Source organism: Copidosoma floridanum, unplaced genomic scaffold (genome assembly GCF_036245765.1).
Source record: "Copidosoma floridanum isolate Cflo_tuat_1 unplaced genomic scaffold, Cflo_Japanese_pri ptg000006l, whole genome shotgun sequence".
Taxonomy (NCBI): domain Eukaryota; kingdom Metazoa; phylum Arthropoda; class Insecta; order Hymenoptera; family Encyrtidae; genus Copidosoma; species Copidosoma floridanum.
The window spans coordinates 11,168,858-11,190,143 of NW_028321883.1; the positions used below are offsets into that span (position 1 = coordinate 11,168,858).

Sequence of the window (21,286 nt, forward strand, 5' to 3'; positions counted from 1 at the left end):
GCGGATTGACGTGAAGCAGAGACGTATACGTGTATACACCAGCGTGGCCGACGATGACAAAGACGAAATCCTTTCTCCGAGTAGTAGTTTCCAACTGCTCCGGAATGCGCGGCCACGTACGCGGACGTGTGTGCCGTGAAATCGCCCAGCGCGTAAAAGTCAACCCCGAGAGCTCCTCGCCGCTGTCAGACTTTGAAGAAGTTGTTGGCCGGTGCAAGAGGGAGAGGCACGCGAGGAGCCCCGAGCTTTGGATTTTTCGAGTTTCTCTCCCTCCCTCCCTTTCCGGTGTTTATTTATCGGAGGTCGACTCCTTCCCGTGGGTCATCGAGGCTGCTCTCACGCTTACGGGGGAGGGGTAAACAGGGGGGCGAATGAGTTGCCGGTCCATCGTGGGAGGCCGAGCTGTGCGCTATGATGGCCCTACCGAAAACGGCCTCGTCGGGGCCGAGTTTGTTTTGCGCAAAAACTGTCGGCGCACTTACCTATATACAGCGCACTTGCGCGAAGCAGCCGAGAACGACACTGTGCACACGAGACGCTTGTTTCTCGGAACCGGGGCCTCGACGCACACGAGGTGGGGAGGTTCACGGAGTACACGAATCGCTCCGAGGAAAGCTCCGGCTGAAGAGCAATCAATCTCCAGCTCTGCCGTTCCTTTCCGAATCGGGCGCTTGCGCTAATAGCGCGGCAATGTACATTTTGTCAGAGCGACACGAGGATCGTTTTAGGGACACCCGAGAGGAATAAGAAATTCATTCCTCTTGGAAACAGAGGAGCAGAGTCTAGACTTGAAAAAAAAAAAAAAAGCCTGGAAATCGTGGGAGATACCACAACTGTTCTCCACGATAGGTGGGCTTTATTGATGGAACGCAGCTGGTTGACCGCGCGAGGTATACGTCGGGCCTGTTTTTGATGAGGGGAGAAAAACGCAAAGCGCGGAGCCACGCGGTGCGAAACAATTCAGACGAGCGCTACTTTCCTCCCCGGGGAGATACGGGGCTGTTAATTCTGAAATCGCAATGACGAATGACGGCGACGAAAGCGACGCTGACGCAACGCGGGGAGCTGTCTAATTGAATAACACGCTTTATCCGAGCTCGGCGTTGAAAAATCACGCGGACAGTAGCCGATGAGCGCGTCCGTCATTGTTTCAACTGTGCGTGCTGGTGTGGATGGACTGCGCGCGGCATACATAATTCAAAACGCGGCAAACAATGAACAATTGCCGTCAATCACCGCGAAAATAATTTCCCGTTTCTCGCACTTGTCGATACAGCCATTAAGATACGGTCTTAACGAGCCCGTAAACGCGCGGTCGGGGGCGAGGTCGGGGGTGAAGGAGAGGCTGACGCCGAGGCGAAAAAAAAAAAAAAAAAAAAACACGGGAAAGCGAGGGCAGAGGCAATCGAGCTGCACGGAGCTGCCCGGCAAAAATAGGCTCGATAATAATTAACGATTCGATCGAGAGGCACTTTGCTCTCGCGCGCGGGAGTAGGAGTGGCTGGGCGTATACATCAGCCGGAGAGCTGTGCGATAAAAGTACAGCGCTGCTCGGCACCTATCAATTATACTGTTATCGCGCCGGAGCCGTTGCTGTGGCCGGGAAGAAGAAGAAGCTGCTACCGCAACGGCAGAGTTGCGTCTTCTCGTGCGGGGCGCGCGAGCGCTTCCGCTTTTTATGGGCACCGGTGGTTGCGAGCACGAGCTTGTTTACTCAGGGGGCAATAATATTTGCGCGATCGTGTCGAGATATCGGCGATTTTCGCGGAATCCCCGGCGATCGGGGCTCCGTTGCTTGTGGGACGCCCTGCTCCTCCTCTTTCTTCGAGCCCGTGAGTCCGATAGAGAGCCTGGAATTACTCGGTCCCGGCTATGCGTTGCGCTCTCTCTTTTCCGCTCGGCGTGCGCGTGGAGACGTATGATTTGCCGTGAAACTTTTTCTCGCGGCCAAAGTTTCCTCGCATCCTCCCTCCCGTCTAGGATCGGCGTTTTGCTTATTTCCCCCAAGTTTTTGAACCGCGGCAAATACGAAGACCGCGACTGTGCGCGCGGCGCCCTCCTCCTTTGGAGAAAATTGCTTCCGGGAGGTTCTTTTTTTTCTTTTTTTTTCATCGCAAAGTAAAAGTTGGTACTGAATTGACTAAACATTTGTGTAGGTCAATTAAGCCTAGACAAAGTTTTATCGAGCGCCGGGCGATTTTATGAAAATTCCACTCGAACCCCTCCCGGTGTTTAATTTGGAAACAGCCGGTGTGCCGGTCCAACCGAGTCGGGACAGCTCCACAATCAAACGAAATGTCGGGGTTTCTCGGCGGTGCATTAATTTGTAAACAAATTTATCGAACGAAAAGTTACTTTTAGAAGCAGTTTTCCGTTCCCTTGAACCCCTCAAAGGGTTGAATTGAATTCATCGACCGCATAGCACGACGAGTGGGGCACTCGAGGAAGCACACGAGGAAGAAAAGATTTCATTTGGAGGGCCAGCTCGATACAATGAAAAAAACACAATCGACGTAATTACCGACATTGCATTGGCCACGACGACGTACCAATTAACTTTCATGAGGGTGCAATCGATCGAACCTAAAAATCGTTTCCACATCAAAGATCTTATTCAACGCCCTCGCACACTTCAAATGATGCTTTACGGTGGAAATTAATTTAGCCCGTGTTGAACATTGTTCCTGAGCCATAAAAAGTTTAAACTAAATGTGCCACTTGGAATGTTTGAATTGTTAACCAGTGCCACGTAGGCGTACGGGTACTGCGAGTAAGCACTTGAATATCAGTTAAAAAAAAAAAAAGCATATTCCTAAAGGTAGTGTGCTCACCTGCGTACAGTCATCGGAGGAGAAAATACAACAGAGATAAAGTTCGAAGCGGAGTTTGACGGGGAAATGTGGCACTCGCGTGCGTGCAATGTGCGAGCAGTGTAGACACAAATGTATCATACATCGATTATGCAGAGGAAGAGAGAGAGAGGGGGGGGCAAGGTAAGGTGGGGGCGTAGTCGTTTTTTTCGCGCAAAGTGGATCGGCTGTCCCTCCGCTGTGCAGAGCCGAGGGTGGCCGCGGAGCACCGGTCGGGCATATATACGTGATGGCAAACGCGTACCTACACCCATGAATTATTGTGTATGCGCACACTGGACGCCGGTTTGCCGTCGGCGAGCACGCCGTCCACGGGAAAAAGAGTCTATCTTTAGCGGGACTGGCGCTCGGACGAGCACACCCACACCTGTGAATGAAAACGGCGCGCGGGCGGTCGTGCCCGGGTCACCCGCTATAGATTTCAATTAATAATTCCTCGAGTGTAAGTAATAAGCATATGTATACCGCTGACCTGTGCCGCCGGTGCTGCTCGGCTCTTCCATCTCCGCCCCCTCGTACACCTACAATACACAATGCGTACGCAATACGCAATAGAAATACATGCAGGCTCGGTGGACGCGGAGCGCCGCAGTAATACGCTAAACGCGCTCTCGTTCCAACGCGACGCTCATTGCGTTATAAACACGGACATCGAGACAGAAAGTAAACTCCGAACTCGATGACCGTGTACTTGAGTGGGGTTACACGCGTTATCGTGTAACACCAACCAACCCCTCCTGGCGCCCTGCTGGTATTAGTATTACTGGCACCTCGCATCGATCGGCCCTCTATTCTCGTGGCGGAAATGAACTCTCCTGCACCTACGTTTCATCGCGACTATCCGTCCTCGTTGTGTATATGCCTGCCCGCCTCTGCACTTATTTTTACTCGCGCCGACTGCTAAATTTAACTCCATCGCGTTGGAACTATGGGGGCTATAGACCGGAATGTGCACGGCTGCACTATTGAACGGATCCGCGATCGATCGGGGTTGCCGAGGGAGATCCGTCTCGTTACACGTTTGCAGCGAGTATAGCCCAGGTATGAGCAAGTGTGCGCGCTCTCTCCGGCAGATGTAGGTGTCGCAAGACGTACTTTGCACACAAATGGGCATTGCGTTGGAAATCACTAGTTTCCTCTTTGTCGAGCGAAAGGCTGTCATTACCGGGGAAATGGTGGCGATTTAATGATTAGTTACCGTAAACACTGTAGGCGCTGGTAGCAATCGACGCTAATTGTTGCCGTACCGCAGAACAGAACAATCACTGCAATCTTGGAATATGTGCCAGCAACAATTTGTGGTCTCGAATCGGAATTTTGTTTTACTGGGCATTAAAATAAGAAGAAAAAAAAAACTCAAACTATAGTGCCGAATATAGATGAATCGCGGTTGCACAAAGTGACCCGATAAAAAAGAGCTCTTCAATCGCAATTAAAAGCAGGACGCGGCTAACGAGAACGGACACGGCCGGCGTCTTGCGGAAGCAGAAATTTCTTCGTTTTGCCGCACAACGCGGAAGAAAAAGGAGAGATAAGTACGGGAGGAAAAAAGAAGGAAGTAAGCGGAGCTTTGGATCAGAGTGAGTTAGGAGGCGAAGGCTGGTTCGACGGGCGAGTAGCTACGAAGTTAAGCACCATCGGCCTTCTTTTCCGGGGCACGACCGAGGATCCGTCCACTGGTCTGCCTTCTCGGGAGAGTGAGTGTATAAATTTTAGACGAGTTCGATACCAAACGACGCTAATCTAGCGTGACGTCTCGATCGGCGGTGCACCGAATCTCCCGGCCGCGCCGCGTGCACCCGAGCCCGGGACTACCGACCCGCCGGAAAAGCAATCTCTTAATCCCTTTGCGTCCGGCTCGGATTCTCCTTTCCTAGCTCGGACCTCTCCACCCCCCCCCCGTCCCTCTTTTAGCAAGGGCTTTCACCTCCGTCTGTTCGCCGCAGCGAAAGAAATTAACTCGGTATAAAAGCGGAGGAGGAAACTGACGCGTCGCACGTGATCCTTTCTGGGTAATTAAACCATGCGAAGCTGTAGCTGTACTCGCCAAAACTCTTCTTACAATAGCAGGGTATATTGTGGGCCGAACTGTGAATGAAAATAGAAAAAAAAACCGTCTACGTTCACGTCCCCGTTTAAACTTTGATTTCTTGCCGTTCTCGCAAACTCATTTGCTTCTCGCTACTCATCTGTAAGGGGCACGCGAGTTAAGGTAGAAAATCCATCGCCACTGACAAATACAACTTCTATTGCTATAATATATGTTATACATTCCATTTTTAAAATATATATCTTTCAACATGGGCTGTAATAAGGTGCAGCAACAGCAGTTTTAAAGACACACGTTACAAATCAAACTATTTTTATAAAAAGTACGGTACTAATCGAAATTTGTTCTTTATTTTAGTTATTTCAAATGATGGTGGGCCAACACGAAATAAAAATCAGTCCATCGATTAATATTTTTTCCACTGCAAAAACATACAGCCATACCCTATAAGTACAATATAGTACAGCTGATTTCTTTCAATTCTCGAGTCAAGCGCGCTCTATGTGCCGGCAATCACTTGTATAATTATACCGTCGAAGTATAACTACGCTCGCGGTAAATACCTCTTTATACCATATATGCGAGTCGAGACCGACAACTTGAAAGCCTTTTGTTACAATAAGGGACAAAAATAATATGAGTTTGAAAGTTGGAATCGTTTGTCTACGGAATTTCGCAGCAGGCAAAAGACGTTCGACGTCGAGAATACCCCGAAAGCCTCTCATTTCTTCCACCGTAAGTAGTGCACTAATCGAATAAGCTCGTCGACGTGAAATTAACATCTCGGAGGTCCCATTTTCTCCGGGGCTCCCTTCAACGACCGCGAGTCTGTGTATAGAGCCGACGCCGACGGCCGCGCGGGCGTATACACCTATACGGAGCCACCACCGGAGCGACCGGAGGAGAGAAAGTGCCCGTCGGAGAAGAACGGAGCAGAGAGTACAAGATAATATATATATGCGCTCTGCTCGGCGAGCCCGGAAAAACAATTCTCCCGTCCTCCCTAGCCTCTTTACCCGCTGCAGTCCCGTCCCGTTGGAGTCTCCCCCAAGGGGGTGGGGGGACTCTTTGCGGGCAGCGAACACCTTTCCGCAGGCGGGCTGTCTCGGTCCGTTCCCTCGGTTCTTCCCGGAAATTTCTCACAGAGCGGGCCCGGATCATAGAGCGCGCATTACACGGGCCCTCGAGACTCGTTGTCGTCCCGGCGTTGTCGTGACTGCGATCTCGATGTGGTGCAGCCGCGCGATGAAATTTCGCGGAATCTACATGCAAGCGCGCGCTCGTTGGCGCGATCGTAAGTACTTATGGGCACATTATACTATACTCGAGCGCCCTTCTTTTCGAGCTTATCCTAATATACACGTGCCTACTCATGCACTCGTCCGTGAGCTTTGGACTCTTTTGTCCGTCCGTTGGACTCGTCACGTGCACCTTCGACATTCGCGGCGTACTATATTGTTTCACTTCTCGGTGCATTCAACTGTCGGAGTTGTTTTCAATCGCTAACGGAAGATGGGGAGAGACGTGGGAGACATTGACTGATCGGTCAATTTACTACAGATGGAGATCAATATACTTTTGTTATTTCGCTTCACTTTCAAAGTTTTATTGATGTTGAAGTGTGTTATGACGATTATGGTGCTGAATATTCGTTTTTTATTGTTATTTTTTTTCCCCTTTCAAATGGTTTGGGAATTTACGCGCCATTTACTTTACTCCCACATTTTTGATGATTCGGAGTACTCCCAAACCAAAAGTGACAGTCAAAAACAAAAAATGTTCTTATCCATGTGTGAAAAGCATTTAGATGGTGACGGTGCCTATCTACCGGATAACCAATACGCGCGGAGTATCGTCGGGAACGTAAACACGAAGCGCCAACTTTCACACGTAATGTTGTGTGCATGCCGAACACATTCACTGGCAGCTGCTCAAATCGTATTACCAATGGCTGATTCAACGCCGACCTGACCTGTTGCAGTCGATGTGGGGAGACGTAATTCAAATAAGCACGGCACATTGCACGCAAGAAAAAAAAAAAAGTACAAACAACACTAAGGTAAGAGAGGCTTACCTTGAACGATGGACGCGAAAACTGCCAACAGGAGGATCACGAACTGACGACGCCAGGCCATTTTCGCAGACATTATCCTTGGATTATCCCTGAAGAGGAACGTATTCTTATCACTACCAGTAAAAACACATTTATCGCACTTTTAGTCACGGCACACAACACACATTATTATCATCATCATCATTCGTGGCTCGGAGGTTTAGCACTTTTTGGGTTGTGCATGCTTTTTTTCTCCGTTTGTACGACACTCTGATGATGTTTTTGTAAATAATCTCGCGTGGCTGGGTCTAGAAAGTGCACTAGTGCAACGAGTGTGCAATCAGCGCTTGTTGTTTTGATCGGCCGGCGCAGAGTGACAGCACGCAGTGGTGGTCCAGCTTTACCATGCCGGCGGCGATCGCTCGCCAATGGATTATCAAAGTCGCGCTTCTTTTTTTACTCTTTCGAGGTACCAAAAGAGCACTGCTTTCACGCAAATACTTTACTGAGAAAAACAATTGTGAAAAAAAAAATAAATAAAAAAAAAAAATAAACGATTCCACAATGACTATATCAATGCTTGGACACTCTCCCAGCGTGAGTTTTCACTCGAGTTATGGGATATCACTGTTTTCACGTCTGCCGCCTAAATATCGGGCAGTTAACAGCACAGATTAAAAAATTCACAAGCGCAATGTGCAAGTTGCACTCACTTTATCACTGTGATTTCCAGCACTTAAAAATCGACACTAGGTACATACGTTTGTTTTTAACGACTTTCGAGTCACCTCACGTTTGAACGATTCATATGGTTTCTCGATCATCCACAACACTTAACCGATTAGAGCGCAAAACAAGTAAAAAAAGCCGCTATGGAACGCACAACACCCCCTAGAAAACATACAACGCGGCGGCCAACTCGCGACTGCCGGAGCGGACACTGTCGTTCTCGTGCTAGCGCCACGCGCCGGTTCGGCTCGGCTCGGTTTGCTCCGCGATAGCTCGGCGCGCGCACCGCTCTTCCGCTGCCCTGTAGGGGTACACACACCATAGACCAAACAATCGTGCCGGCGGCAGTTACACAGCACCCCCGTGTATTGTATGGATATACAAAAGTCGGCGTACATCCCATTGTAGGTAAATGTGTGCAAGGCTCACCTATACGTGTGCTTGATTGGCTGCCCTTTTTTCAATCCCACACGGAACTGGCGGAACTGCTAGTGTTCATGTGTTACGTGCTCTGCCCTCGGTGGCATGCGCAGAGAAATGCCCAGGTGTGTTCGACACAGCATTTTCGGGGGGGGGGGTGTATCAGGGGATATTTGTACCTGTCTCGCATTCGTTGCGGTGCAAGGGAGACGCTCGTATACACTTCCGTTTCAAATAATTTAGCAGAGGCATTAAAACCTGACGAAAGCCGCTTTTACAATTAATACGCGCGTAACATTGAGCCACGCGTTGACGAACGACATTGACGGGGGAAAAAAAAAGCGATTCAAGATTTGTTTTGAGGTTTTTTTTACAAATGTTTGTAGTAAATTTTTTTTTTTTTCAATTTCATACGTACACGCAACAGTTGATGATTTCAAAAGAGGCGTCAAACAAAAAAGTGGTTCCAAAAAAACTGTATTTTCTAAAGCTCTTCGTAACGGTTACATTTATACGTTGAACTGGGCTGTCTAGCATCACGGAAAAAAGTTTGCATGTTAAAACATCGTTATCTTGGAAACGCGAATATATACCTAGTCAGTGTAAATGAACGTCAAATCGTTGTGCGTGCACTGGCAGAGTCAGTTCACGGCTCTATTGTGTACGTGCAATGAATTGGACCGTTAGCGATTCAACAGCAGTAAAACGAGTATAGAGAAATTACGCCCATTTGACGTTTATTTACACTGACTATTATAGTTACTAAATGAGGGTATACATATAGGTACATTCATTGTGCCGAGCATGAACTAAAACTGACTATTCTTGCACGTTGATGATTCGTGTCAACCAATTTGAGAACGTAGATTGATAACGCAAACTATCCGTGCCGATCCGTGCAGTGTCTACAAGTACACAAAAGGAGACTCATTTAGTAGGCGATATGGGTGACTTCATGAGTGTTGTATTACAGCCACTCTTTCACTGTTGACTTTCCTTTTATCAAGTGTATCACAGAGCCTCAAACTTTTCTACATCATGATGAAATAAAGATGAAACAAAAGGGTTCGGTTCGAGTAAATATAGGCTGCAAAATTCAAAACTCCGATAAATCATTTAGCCATGGAAACAAATGGTTTTCTTGTTGATGCATCCAGGAGTAAGTGTAGGAAAGTGTATATATATTTCTGCACAAATAACAAATGAAGTCTTCTGTAACAGAGTATGTCGACAAAATACGTGTAATAATGTCCACAATGTCTCATTTGTATGAATAATGAGTTGGCGTTTATTGGACGTACTTGCAAAGTCAGTTGATACCTATACGCGGTACACGGGTGCGGCAAAATATCCTCGATTTCAGGGAGAGACGGGACGAACACGAGCCTGCAGGCGTAGGGACTTTTGACAAGGTAGGTAGGTAGGTGGGTATAAATGTACGTGGAACAAAAAGCGAGTCCCGTTTGCCACGACACGAGGAAGGGGTCAACCTACGCTTCATCGATCCCCGCTGCCGCGCTTCGCCCGTGTAGGAAATAACACAGCCGCGCCTCCGATCTCATCTCTACCAACACTGGAAAACTATTATCTTCAACGCATGCCAGCCTCGACGGTAATTAATGTCGATAAATCATCCGTACATACATACATACATACATACATACGTACATATACAATATTGATTTCCGTCTCGAATAATAGCCTGTAATATGCAGTGACTGCACGAAGGACTCTCTGGCAAGCAGCTCTTTTTCACTCGCTCCTTCTCACATTATACACCTAATAGTTTCTCCTTGTGTCGAAACAGACTTGCGCGGCGATTACCGATACCCTCCCCCCTGGTTCTTGGAAATTCAATCGATCCCCCGAGCAGGCCTACGGTGTTTTACGACAAAAAATACTTCTTTAAGGGGCAATTTTTTACCATTTAACTGTTTTTTGGTGGCGAGGACAAACTTGTCGGGCAATTCATATTTTGACAAATTCGGCCTAAACGCTTGTTTCTCCATCACAACCGTGGCTCGCAAGGGTTGCGAAACACATGGAAATAATAAAAAGGTCCGTGTTTCGGGCAAAAAATTACGGGGCGTCTGAAAATAATGCCCGCCGAACCTCCACATAATACGTCTCTATTAATTTGACAGATTGCCCGTGAAATCGGTGTGATGCTTCTTGATTCCCGAGCCCAAAGAAGTTTATTCACAGCTTTAATTATGCTAATCATAGAATCAATTATCAGACCATTAATCATCTCACCCTCTTGGAGCGACAGCAATCTGGGCCCATCTGCTTTTAATGGCCGATACGGACAGAGATATATACATATATACACGTATACGCGCAGAGAAAGAAAAATTTCGAAGCCGAGAGCGAATATAATATTATACTCGGCACAGCTATGCCTATCGTTTATTTTTACCCCTCTCTCCCTCTGTCCGCGTTGGAGTGTAGGCGCTGCGTGGATCGGCAACGCAGCACATTATTTTAATGAACCGAGTTAGATAGTGCGCAGATTTATTAAAATTCACTCTCATAATTTTTTTCGCTTAACACGTAATTTCGTTATCTGCACGAATGTAATTTTTGAAAATCACTGCACCGCTACGATAACTCGTCATTATCCGTATTTTTGAGAATTTCGAAGGCAATCGCCGAGAACATCTCCCGATAATGACGCCCCATTACGATCCATTTACTTTTCTTTTATCGCGTGAATCGTTGTTTCCTCCCTTTTCGTTCCCGTCCTGCTCTCCCTTTCGGTGGCCGCGTGTCCGCCGTCCCCGAGTCTCACATCTTCTCTTCTCTGGTGGCGTATCGTATATAATCTCCTCGAGGAACACGCCTCGCCTGAAAGGAGAGTTGAGGTCACCGTCCATTGACTCAAATTAATTGACGACATTGGGCGTCGGGCTGCGCGTCGATGTATATGTATACGTGCATTCAGCGTATACTCGTATTTTACACGCACGCGCTCGCGCAAACAATCGCTGGATGTACCAAAACGAGGAGGGAGAAAAGGAGAAGACAACGCGAAAGGAGACAGGATCGAAGGTGTATACATATGAGTGGTAATGGCACGGCATAATGGTGCCGGCGTGTGTGTATATATGTATATGTACCCAGGGAGCGATGGCGGGGGCATCAGCAAAGTACAGCGATTCGCTCGCAAAGCGGCTCGTTTATTAATAGTTTAACCGAGGGGGTGAATAAATTTGTTTGGCGCGTCGGCCGCCCACGCAACGGCTCCGAGCTGCAGCGAACAAGTTCTCGTATCATTGTCGTTCTCTCCTCCGAGTGATCCTTGTGTGCCCACTCCGGGAAAAAGGGGACATTTTTGTCTCTTCTCGTCCTTATTTCTCGTTCCCGCATCTGCACTATGTGCAGTATAAGTATGCGTTGGTGGGTGCTCGCGTCCATAAATAAAAAAAAGCGACGTGGGCATGGTTGTGGTGATCGGGTTTTCCCTTTATTTCCGTTGTATTTTCGTGGGCTGACCAAAAAAATTGCGCGTAGCTCAACAGACAACGTGGAAATGGTTATCATTGTGCAGACGAAGCTTGACCGCACTGGGGAGCCTTTTGTCGATCCATCCGATGAATGATGGATGTGATTTCAAGTTTTTTTTTTTTTTTTTTTCCTTTCATTCCTTTTTTTACGTGAATCGCAGCTTTTTTCAGTACAAGTATAAGTACCGAGGCTTTTGTACTTTCGAAACACTCATGCAAGTTCTCCCGGAAAAATGGGCACGTACTAATGGATTAGCTTTTACAGTTATGATATTCCTACCGACTGTTTATCATGAATCGCATGAAAGTTCTTTTTGTTATCTTTGCGCTCAAACGGCAAAGGCTTACCTTTAGAATTTTTTTCTATTTGCCGTAGAAAATTTTTGGTATCCTTTTCAATCACATTATTTTAATGGTGATCTTTTGTTGAAAAGTTTTACGAAATTATTAATAAGTGTTTTCTCACTTGTGCCACGTACCACGTTGTAGCTATAATCGTGGCCAGCCATTTTTCCTATCTTCTCAATGCCTAAGAAAGAGTATATAGGTATGACTGAAAAAAAATTTTCAAGTTTTTCAATAAAAAAAAAAAAAAACAAATCCATTACACTTGTTAAAAAATATATTAACTTGCTCTGCAAAGTCATGCAGCAACCCAAACCCACTATTAATAATTTCCTAAAACTAATGAAAATACCTCAGGCAAATTTGAGTAAACTTTCCTCAAATCAAAGATTAACATCGTATTGTACACGTATGTTGAATTTGGGTAGCATAAACTAAAGCTCTAAAAAGTCGCACAAAGTTTTTTAACAGTTGATATACTAACGTTGAAAAATGTCAAAATTTCAATTTTTCAAAATTTTGCGAATTTTTTACTAAAAAAAGGTGGCATTTCGAGAAAAGTTGGAAGAGATACTTTTTGCTAAGAATTTGCGTAAATATGTGGAAGATTTTTTTACCAAAACGGTATCATTGTTTAATTTAACTGTAGAAATTGATAATAACTATTTATGACTGAATCTAACGGAAATACACCATCAAAAATCGTGTTTATCAACTCAAAATATTTGAAAACAATGTTGGTGGAACTGTTTCAATTAAAAAGGCATACAAAAAAAAAAAAGTTCTGTAAAGTTTAAAATGAAAGTATGAAAAATTATCTGTAATTTTAGCTTTGATGCGTTCAAGTAGGTCTTTTCAACAAAAAGACTTACGAGTAATTGAAGAAAAATGATTTTCAACCTCCAAATTTTACCATTTTTCAATGAATGATGCAACACGACCCTTATGAGTATTCAAAGCATTTACAATACTTGTAAACGACAAAAGAAGCTGTCTATGTTATTTTTTACCATGAAATACATTTAATGTTCTCTTAAAAAAATATTTTTACATTTTTTAAAGTTGTTTAAAATATCTGATATCGAAAATCTTCTTACATCAATCACGTGTAAAACTATATGCTACTCTTCGATTTCTCGTAAGAACTGTTGAAGTATATTAAATCAAGTGCAATAAAGTTGAAAATCAAGATTTTCTCAAGCACTTTAATTTGAGCTTCCATAAGTTCTCTACGATTTTGTTAAAGAAAGTTATGTAGGGAAAATCAATGACTTATAAAGTGGTAATTCAAGCTTAAAATTATGATCTCACTTTAATCCCTAGTGCCTTTTGAAGAAGACAACCGGTTTTAATCCAATAAACCTCAAATTAAAACTTATTTTGAGCTCTTTGGGCCTTGACGAATTCCAATAGCTTATTTAGAAACAAAGTTGTAAGTAAAACGTCGAGACATATTTTTCTCTTCAAAATTCATACATAAATTAAAAAAAAAAAAAAATCCGAAAATAAAGCATCACTTCTCTTGAAACCTGTTTTGAAATTTTTTTTCTTCTAGTACATGATACTACGAGCGAAATGAACCCTATTGTGAGGGGTACTTCAACAAACAGGTATGTATGAAGAAATCCACAAAAAATATGTCGTTTTTGTCCCTCGTTTAAATTAAAAAAATTTTTTAGAGGCACACCCTTGAAACCAAGCTCATTTTACTCGTAATGTCATGTAGATACTACGAGGAAAAAAATTTGGAACACGGGTTTCAGTGAGGGTGACACTTTTTTTTCGCGATTTCTATGTTAAAATTATGTATGTATATGTGTGTGTAAATAGATACAATAGCAGCATGTAAATCACAAAAAATAGGGGTCACCCTCACTAAAACCCGTGTTCCAAATTTTTTTCCTTGTGGTATCTATTTGACATTACGAGTAACATGAGCCCGGTTTCAAGGGTGTGCCTCTAAAAAATTTATTTTATTTAAATGCGGGACAAAAACGGGATATTTTTATGGATTTTCTTATATCCACGCACACACTGTTACATACGATAGCATATAGCTATGCGTCCGTATGCCCCTCCTTCTTTGGGCCCTAAAGGATAGAAGAGCAGGGAAGATAAGAAGATAGGAGCTAAGAGCTGGGGGCAGTCGGAGAATACCAAGCAAGAGAGTCGGTCGATAGTAAGGAGCAGGTCCTTGGCTTCGAGCGGTTGAGCACAACGCGCCTCTTCTCTCGTTGTTCATATTAATCAACTACTTGATCCAAACTTCTTGTAGTTATTTCGTGAGCACATCGAGGCCATAGAACCCCACGTAACAACACATGCACACCACCCCACACACATTTATAGTATATATTTCAGTTTTCGTAATTATTTATACTGGTATTCATTATAAAAACTTATAGCTTTTGATTTTTTTTTTTTTTACAAAAATTATATTAAAAATTCTACTACTAAAAAAAATGTAACTGTTTGAAAAAAGATTCATTCGCTTTGGTGCTTGATATGGTAACACCGATCAATCGTGATGAAAATCGTAAGATTATAATGAATCAATAAAAAAATAGATTTCATACTTGATGATGGCACATGTCTACCAGAGGGCAAGTATATTGGGCCCAAGGGCCGTTTGGGCTTGCCCAAAAAGATATGCATCACCAGATTCTATATTGCTCACCATACTTACTTACTATCTGCATTCGTTATGTTGAAATTAGTAATGTATGTAGGTATCAACATAATACATGCGTCATTTCCCAAAAACGGCGATATTCCACGATGCCTATGTTACAAAACAAAAGATTGAATTGTGTCAAGTTGACATTTTTTTTACTAATATAATCCAATTTTTCCTCAATATATTTTCGAGATCAAGTCGAAAAAGTTTTTTGCGTGGCCGTAAGGTTAAAATAACAGGCCTAAATGTCATTACCGTTCGCGCAAAGCATTAAAAAAATTTTTTTTCTGCGGCTTCTGGCGCCCAAACATTGATTTCTTAATTTTTCTACTATGTACTATTTAAAAGTTTGAGGTGTCGAGAATATTTTCTAATAGTCAAAACAATACGAAAATGCTTTTTTTTAGAGTACGGGATGTTTTATTTATGAAGCCTACTTTTGACGCTTTTGAACTAAGCACCATAAATGATTTTATTAAACGAAGCAATTAATTTTTTGACCCTGAAAATTATTTGTTGTATATTTCAAAGTGTACAAAAACTCTGTCAATTTTTTTCAGCCCCCAATTTAAAGATGGCTATTTGCAGTGTTGTCGTGAATATAAAGCGTTTGTCCTGGTAAAAGAAGTGGTCATTAACGTAACGCCCCTAACATTGGAGGAATTTAAGGTGGCTCCTCACTATAAATCCCACAAGAAGAGTAAGCATACTGCAACACAGCTTTTCATTGGCTGTGGAGGTTCTTGACTAAAAATGGATAGGTACCTATAGTCCCTTCAAAAAAAGTTTAGTCACATCTACACCGTTGACCTATATCGTACAATACAGTGACTCGAGCAGACGTATATATACAAATCTGACAACATAACCCTTGTATGTAAATAATAATAAGCTGACGATAAGTACCTTATAATAAGCCACGGGTGACCAAAGACAAAAAAACTTTAGAAAAAATCTACAAGTTATTTATTAGTGACGAGTAAATACAACCGTGTCCTAACTTTATCGTGATATATTCTATTAATTTTATCTATTAGTCAAAAAAGTACATAAGTCAGCCCCGCATTAAATAATTTTCTTAGTTCAGCGTCTCATTTATTTTTATTATAATTACGATTCCCCACAACTTCTATTCATTTTACGTACAACTTTCTGACCAATTCAAACTACGCGGGCTACCGCTCTTCGGTGTAGCAGACGCCCCACACTTTTCATCTGTTCCAGGACTTGCACAGTTATCTACTATTTTCACAAAATATCCTATAAAACCCATGGTAATGTCCAAGTACCTGAATGTCGTTGGAAAGATTCTGATTTCTTCTATCTGCTACATAGTTTTCTATTAAGAACTACAGTATCTTTGCTGAGATATCATACAACCTGCGCCACCAATTTGACGACCCTCCATAAGAGGCTATGTTATAGAGTCTATTTTCCAGTTAGTTTTTTTCAACAATTTTGGTGGTGACGAGGTCTAAAATTTTGGGAAAAGACTCCTTGCACCTTCAAGAATCATTCTTTAAAATATCATTTAATACTCCAGTGTTTTGATTTAGTGAGGAGCCACCTTAAGGTAATGATAAGATGACTGTAGGACATGAAGGGGTCTGGAGTGCAGATGTGATGAACAAAATTGCGATGAAAAATTCGGACTTGGGGCTTCACAATCGCCAAAAAAGTATCAAGACGCTCTTATAAAATTGATCAAAATAAAAACCATAAAGTATCGCAGTTTTTGTAAAATGACCCATATATATGAACATGAATTCATACAAAAATTTAGTTTTGCCCAAGTCAGTATTTTAAATACAATTTGAAGCCAAGTTACTACAAAGACAAATATCAGTCTTATCCAATAGGTGTCATAACTATTAAAGTAAAGTAGCCAATATTGTAAAAAAATTTTAAAATTAGACATACTTTAGCTTTGATTACTGGACGAGCATCAAGTTTGAATTATATTAATATCAATTACCAATGGAACAAATAACAAAAACAGTGATAAATTATTTTCGCGATGCTTGACGTACGATTACTAATATGCTAACATACTCTATTAAGCTGAATCGGTTTTATACTAGTCAAAAACAATCGTTTGTACTTTTTAATGACTCATGAGTACAGTGTCTATTTAACTAGAGTATAATCGCACATATCTATACATAGACTATGCATCTAAATAATGACTAAGTCAGATTATATAGCGTCGAATTATATAGTAAAGCTCCTTGATACGTATTAGAAACTTAGCTAAAATTAAAAAAAAAATTATAAATAGCTTCACTAAATGTATATCTTCCTAAGTATACTATTAAAGCTAATGATTCAGCAATTAATTTAAACACTAGATCACCACTAATGAAGAAAAGTTTGTAAAAAGACATTTGCTCATTTTCATAGTATATTACTGTTTAGTAGCTGATCAGTATACTATATAAATTTTTTTTTTTTTATATTTATCATCGCCCCTTAAGGGCTCACACATGGCTATTTTGATACTATGAGGCTCTTTTACCGTCAAGCTTGAATCAGATGGCGCCAGGGCACGTCGCGGCTGTCATACTTACACACCGTCAAATTTACAGTTGTGTATTGCGTTCGTGAGCCTATCTGTGGAATGAGCAAAGCAGAAGACATAACCTTTGTAAATGATTGCTGTTGTTTGCAGACAATTTTTGTTTGCATTTATGTTTAAAGATAGTAGGAAAAATGAAGTGCAGTGTAATATCCTGCGATAAGAAAGTGAAATTTAAATTTCCTTCTGATAGTGTGATAAAAAAAAAGTGGCTCGAAGCAATTGGGAGACCAACATTTTTGTCGCTCCCAAGTCATGGCTTACCTGTCCACGAGTTCTGCTTTTCTTTCACTGACTCTTGCTCCTTTCCCTTTTAAAAGCTTTTTCAATTCTGAAACTTTTAAGCTCCCATAATATTCTTTCTTGTCTTCCTTATTCATTTCAAAATTTCAAATATTGCGCTTTACCACTACACTTTAATTTCCTATGTACATACAATACTGAAAAGTAATGTTGTGTGAGTGAGACGGCCATGACAGCCGCGACGTGCCCTGGCGCCATCTGATTCAAGCTTGACGGTAAAAGAGCCTCATAAAGTGTATTTAGCCATACGTTGGGTTTAATAACAGTAGGTGGAAACGGTAGATAGATCAGTAGGTTTATTGAAGTTCAAATCCCATCCAGAAAAAAACCTCATTCATTGATGAAATTTTTGTCCAGAGTGGGATTTGAACCCCGGCCATCAAGATCTGTAGGCAGACACGCTACCGACAGAGCCATCATGTGGCTCCTCATATATAAATCTTTGGTACATAAAATTTTGGAAATATAGGTAAACTAGAAAAAGTAAGGTTGATTAAAACCATAAGTTTTGTAACACAGCATTTGAAATATTTGACCGTTAATTATAATGAATGCACTTTTTACAACAACAAAAAAAAAAACATAAACAAGAAAAAAAAACAACTACTATAATAACAATAATAATAATAATAATAATAATAATAATAATGATAATAATAATAATAATAGTAATAACAATAATAACAAAAAAAGATGATAACTGTAACAAAAATAAAAATGATAGTACAAATAATAATAATAGTAATTATTATTATAACACTATCTACTATTACTCTTCCGGGTTTTAGATAAATTTCCTGGTAAACTCTGGCTGTAACTGTATTCAATAAATTTGGTACGTGTGCAATAAATAACGTATGCATACATGCATGTTAACCTAATGTTCAATGTAAGATTGTCACATGGCTGTGCAAAAAAAGTTGATAAATGAATTTGATCACAATTTAGGGTTTGTTAAAAAAACACGCAGGAGGTAGTAGAAGCTTCGACTAACACAAGAATTTTGCTACATAAATCCGTCGCAGAAAAGTTTGATCTATTGTTTTTTATGTTATTTATTTTTCTTAAAATAATATCTAAGATGTTACGCTTTTTGATGTTAAATAAATTTCAAAAAAGTTTAGTTTTCCAGTATTAGGTAAAGTAAATAACATTAATTATTGGTTTGGCAAAAAAATATATAAGATAAGAAGTTACTAATCACTTTTATTGAATAGCAATGGATGAGTCTTATGTTATAAAGAGTAAAAATAAATCTACATGGAGACAAAAATGAAAACTATCGGAGCCCTGTCAGATGCACAAATACTTTTTTTCCATAGAGCTGCTTATACCTTTCTCTGAAGACCCAAAAATCGTAGCTAGACCTTAACAATAAAATTGTTTTGTACGAAGTCTTATGTAGAAAGTACTTTGCTAATACATGAAAAATAAGTGAGAGATATTGGGGAACTACTTGAAAATCATAAATACAGCCTTCTAGCATTTGTCATTTATTTTTTTTTGCATTAAAAATTCCACCCTCCAAGGTACCCCCTTAGCCTAATTTTTTTTTATTTATCATGTCATATACCTGCTACCTTGGACTAAGTGACAAAGAACTGCTTTCTGGAAACTCAACCACATAGAAAGGGTATACCCAAAGCGAAGCTTTGTTTCTTTGTTACTTGGCCATTGCACGTTTTATCTGCTCTTTCCCTTATATACATCGAAGTTAACGTTTAATTAGAAACTTTTTCCGTGGTAGCGCCGGTAAAAAGCAGCAAAGAGTAGCGCGAGCTATGGAAATTGCTGACTTGAAACAAGGCCTGGGAAGAAGGGAGAAGAGAAGTGGTCCTCTTTAATTGGAAACATAATCTTTGCCACACAATGGAGAAGAAAACGGCCCAGTTTCAGCTGGAAATCTCGCACGCGCGCGCCCGCGCAGCTCACGAAACTTTAATCCGATCCACGACGCAAGCCTTTCGAAGGATAGCGAAGGTTCTTATTTTCATTATGCTCAGAGCTTCTCTTTCTCTTCCATTGCTATAGTAGCTTTTTTTTCTTGTTCTACCAAAACCGCAAGCTGATTTTTCTCCTCATTTTTCTGCATCAACAAGAGTATAATTGAGCTTGTAATTAAAACATTCTCTATTAAAACTCGTGATTAGGATTTTTTTTTTTGGACGTTTTTCCTCTTTTGAAAAAATAATTTATTTAATAACATTGAAAAATTTTTTAACCATTTCAAATTTTGAAATGGACTTAGATTCCGTTGACCAGCCATAAGATGGAACTGATTTTTGTCAGCTCAATTGTTAATACACCGTATGTTAGTAATATTTAAAAAAAAGTTTTGTTAGTTTGTCTAATATTATAATTAATTGAATAACTTTAACGGTGGAAAATGAGATGATTTTGGTTTTGATAAGAAATAAATAAGCTTTTCCTTCCTTGGGCGTTTTTGAGGATCAGGTGTGCCCTTGGTAGAATAAATAGGATTCACGCTATATTACGCGCCATCAAAGTGAGCGAAACAGTATTCAACACACAAGTACTATCCATTAGGGGCTACCTTACGGTTCCTTAAGCCTACTTCACAGGATCCTCAGACCGCAAAACAGCCCCGGAGTCGATGACACGTTTGTGACGAAAATACCGTTTTTACCTTTTTTGAAACTAGCTGTAATCCACATTGCGAATTACTAATTAATCGTCTCACTACAATTATTTTAAACTAAAAATATATCATTAAGTTCTTAAGAAAATTTAGTTTGTAAGGCTTTTAAGAAAGTTTTCACTTTTTTAATACACTTCAAATATTAAAAACATGTTAAAAACTGCTTCCATAAGGAAATAGCTCTTATGCTTGTCAAATATTCTATTGGGAATAATACTAAATCTACTGGTAATACAAAAGAATAATTAGTATAAAATAAGAAAGTAATTAATGGTTAGGCTTTCACCAATACAAAATTTTCAAGAATATCGTCTTGTCACTGTTTCTTACGCTTCTGTTGGTAGGGACTTAGAATACATTCAAAGTAATAATAATGCCATTTAACAATAAAATTTTTCTTTCCACGTCGTAGTGTTATAGTTTTTAATTAATTAAATAACATTACCATAAGCTTTCACAATTTAAATGTTCTTTACAAATAGTATCACTTTATGAAAATAAATTTTTCCTCAAGAGTGAGAAAGCTAGTATGTTCAGTATGTTATGAGCAAATTTAAATGATTTGCTATATACTTGTTGGTAATTCATTCATTCATTTAACATATCAGTAGTTGGAGAGTAAGTAATTTTATATTAGATGCGTAAGATACATATTATATATATATATATATATATATATATATATATATATATCTTATCTTATCTTACTAATATATAAAGCAAAGTCGCTAAAACCGTTGTAATCGCTAACCGCGAAAACTACTGAACCGATTTTGCTGAAATTTTTCACACTGATTCATGATACTCCCTAGATGGTTTATATCATTTTATCATAAAAAATTTAATAACAATAGCAATAAATGAGCTCAAAGTTTTGCAAAAATACGCCAGCTTTTCACTTTAGTTCAGTGAAATACGCTAGGTGGCGTCGACATAAAATCGAGGCTACCTGCAACAGAATTAAAAAAGTGTGGTTATAATAAGCCGGAGCGTCTCGATATCCATGCAGATGTACTCAGGCAGTTCAACAAACTGTACAGGGCATGCTGATGAAAGTCTTGCAGCTGGGTAACCCGGTTACGGACGACACTCTTCTGTA

At 41.0% G+C, this 21,286-nt stretch overlaps 1 protein-coding gene across 1 annotated transcript in view; it reads right to left on the bottom strand.

Moving 5' to 3' along the window:
• The window catches only part of LOC106644351 (roundabout homolog 2), a 535,313-nt gene extending 528,072 nt beyond the window's left edge, over positions 1 to 7,241 (bottom strand). The window contains exon 1 of the mRNA XM_089598313.1: positions 6,995 to 7,241. Within this exon, the coding sequence (XP_089454439.1) occupies positions 6,995 to 7,067 (73 nt within the window). The 5' untranslated portion in view covers positions 7,068 to 7,241. The remainder of the gene's footprint in view (positions 1 to 6,994) is intronic.
• Between the last annotated feature and the right edge of the window lie 14,045 nt (positions 7,242 to 21,286).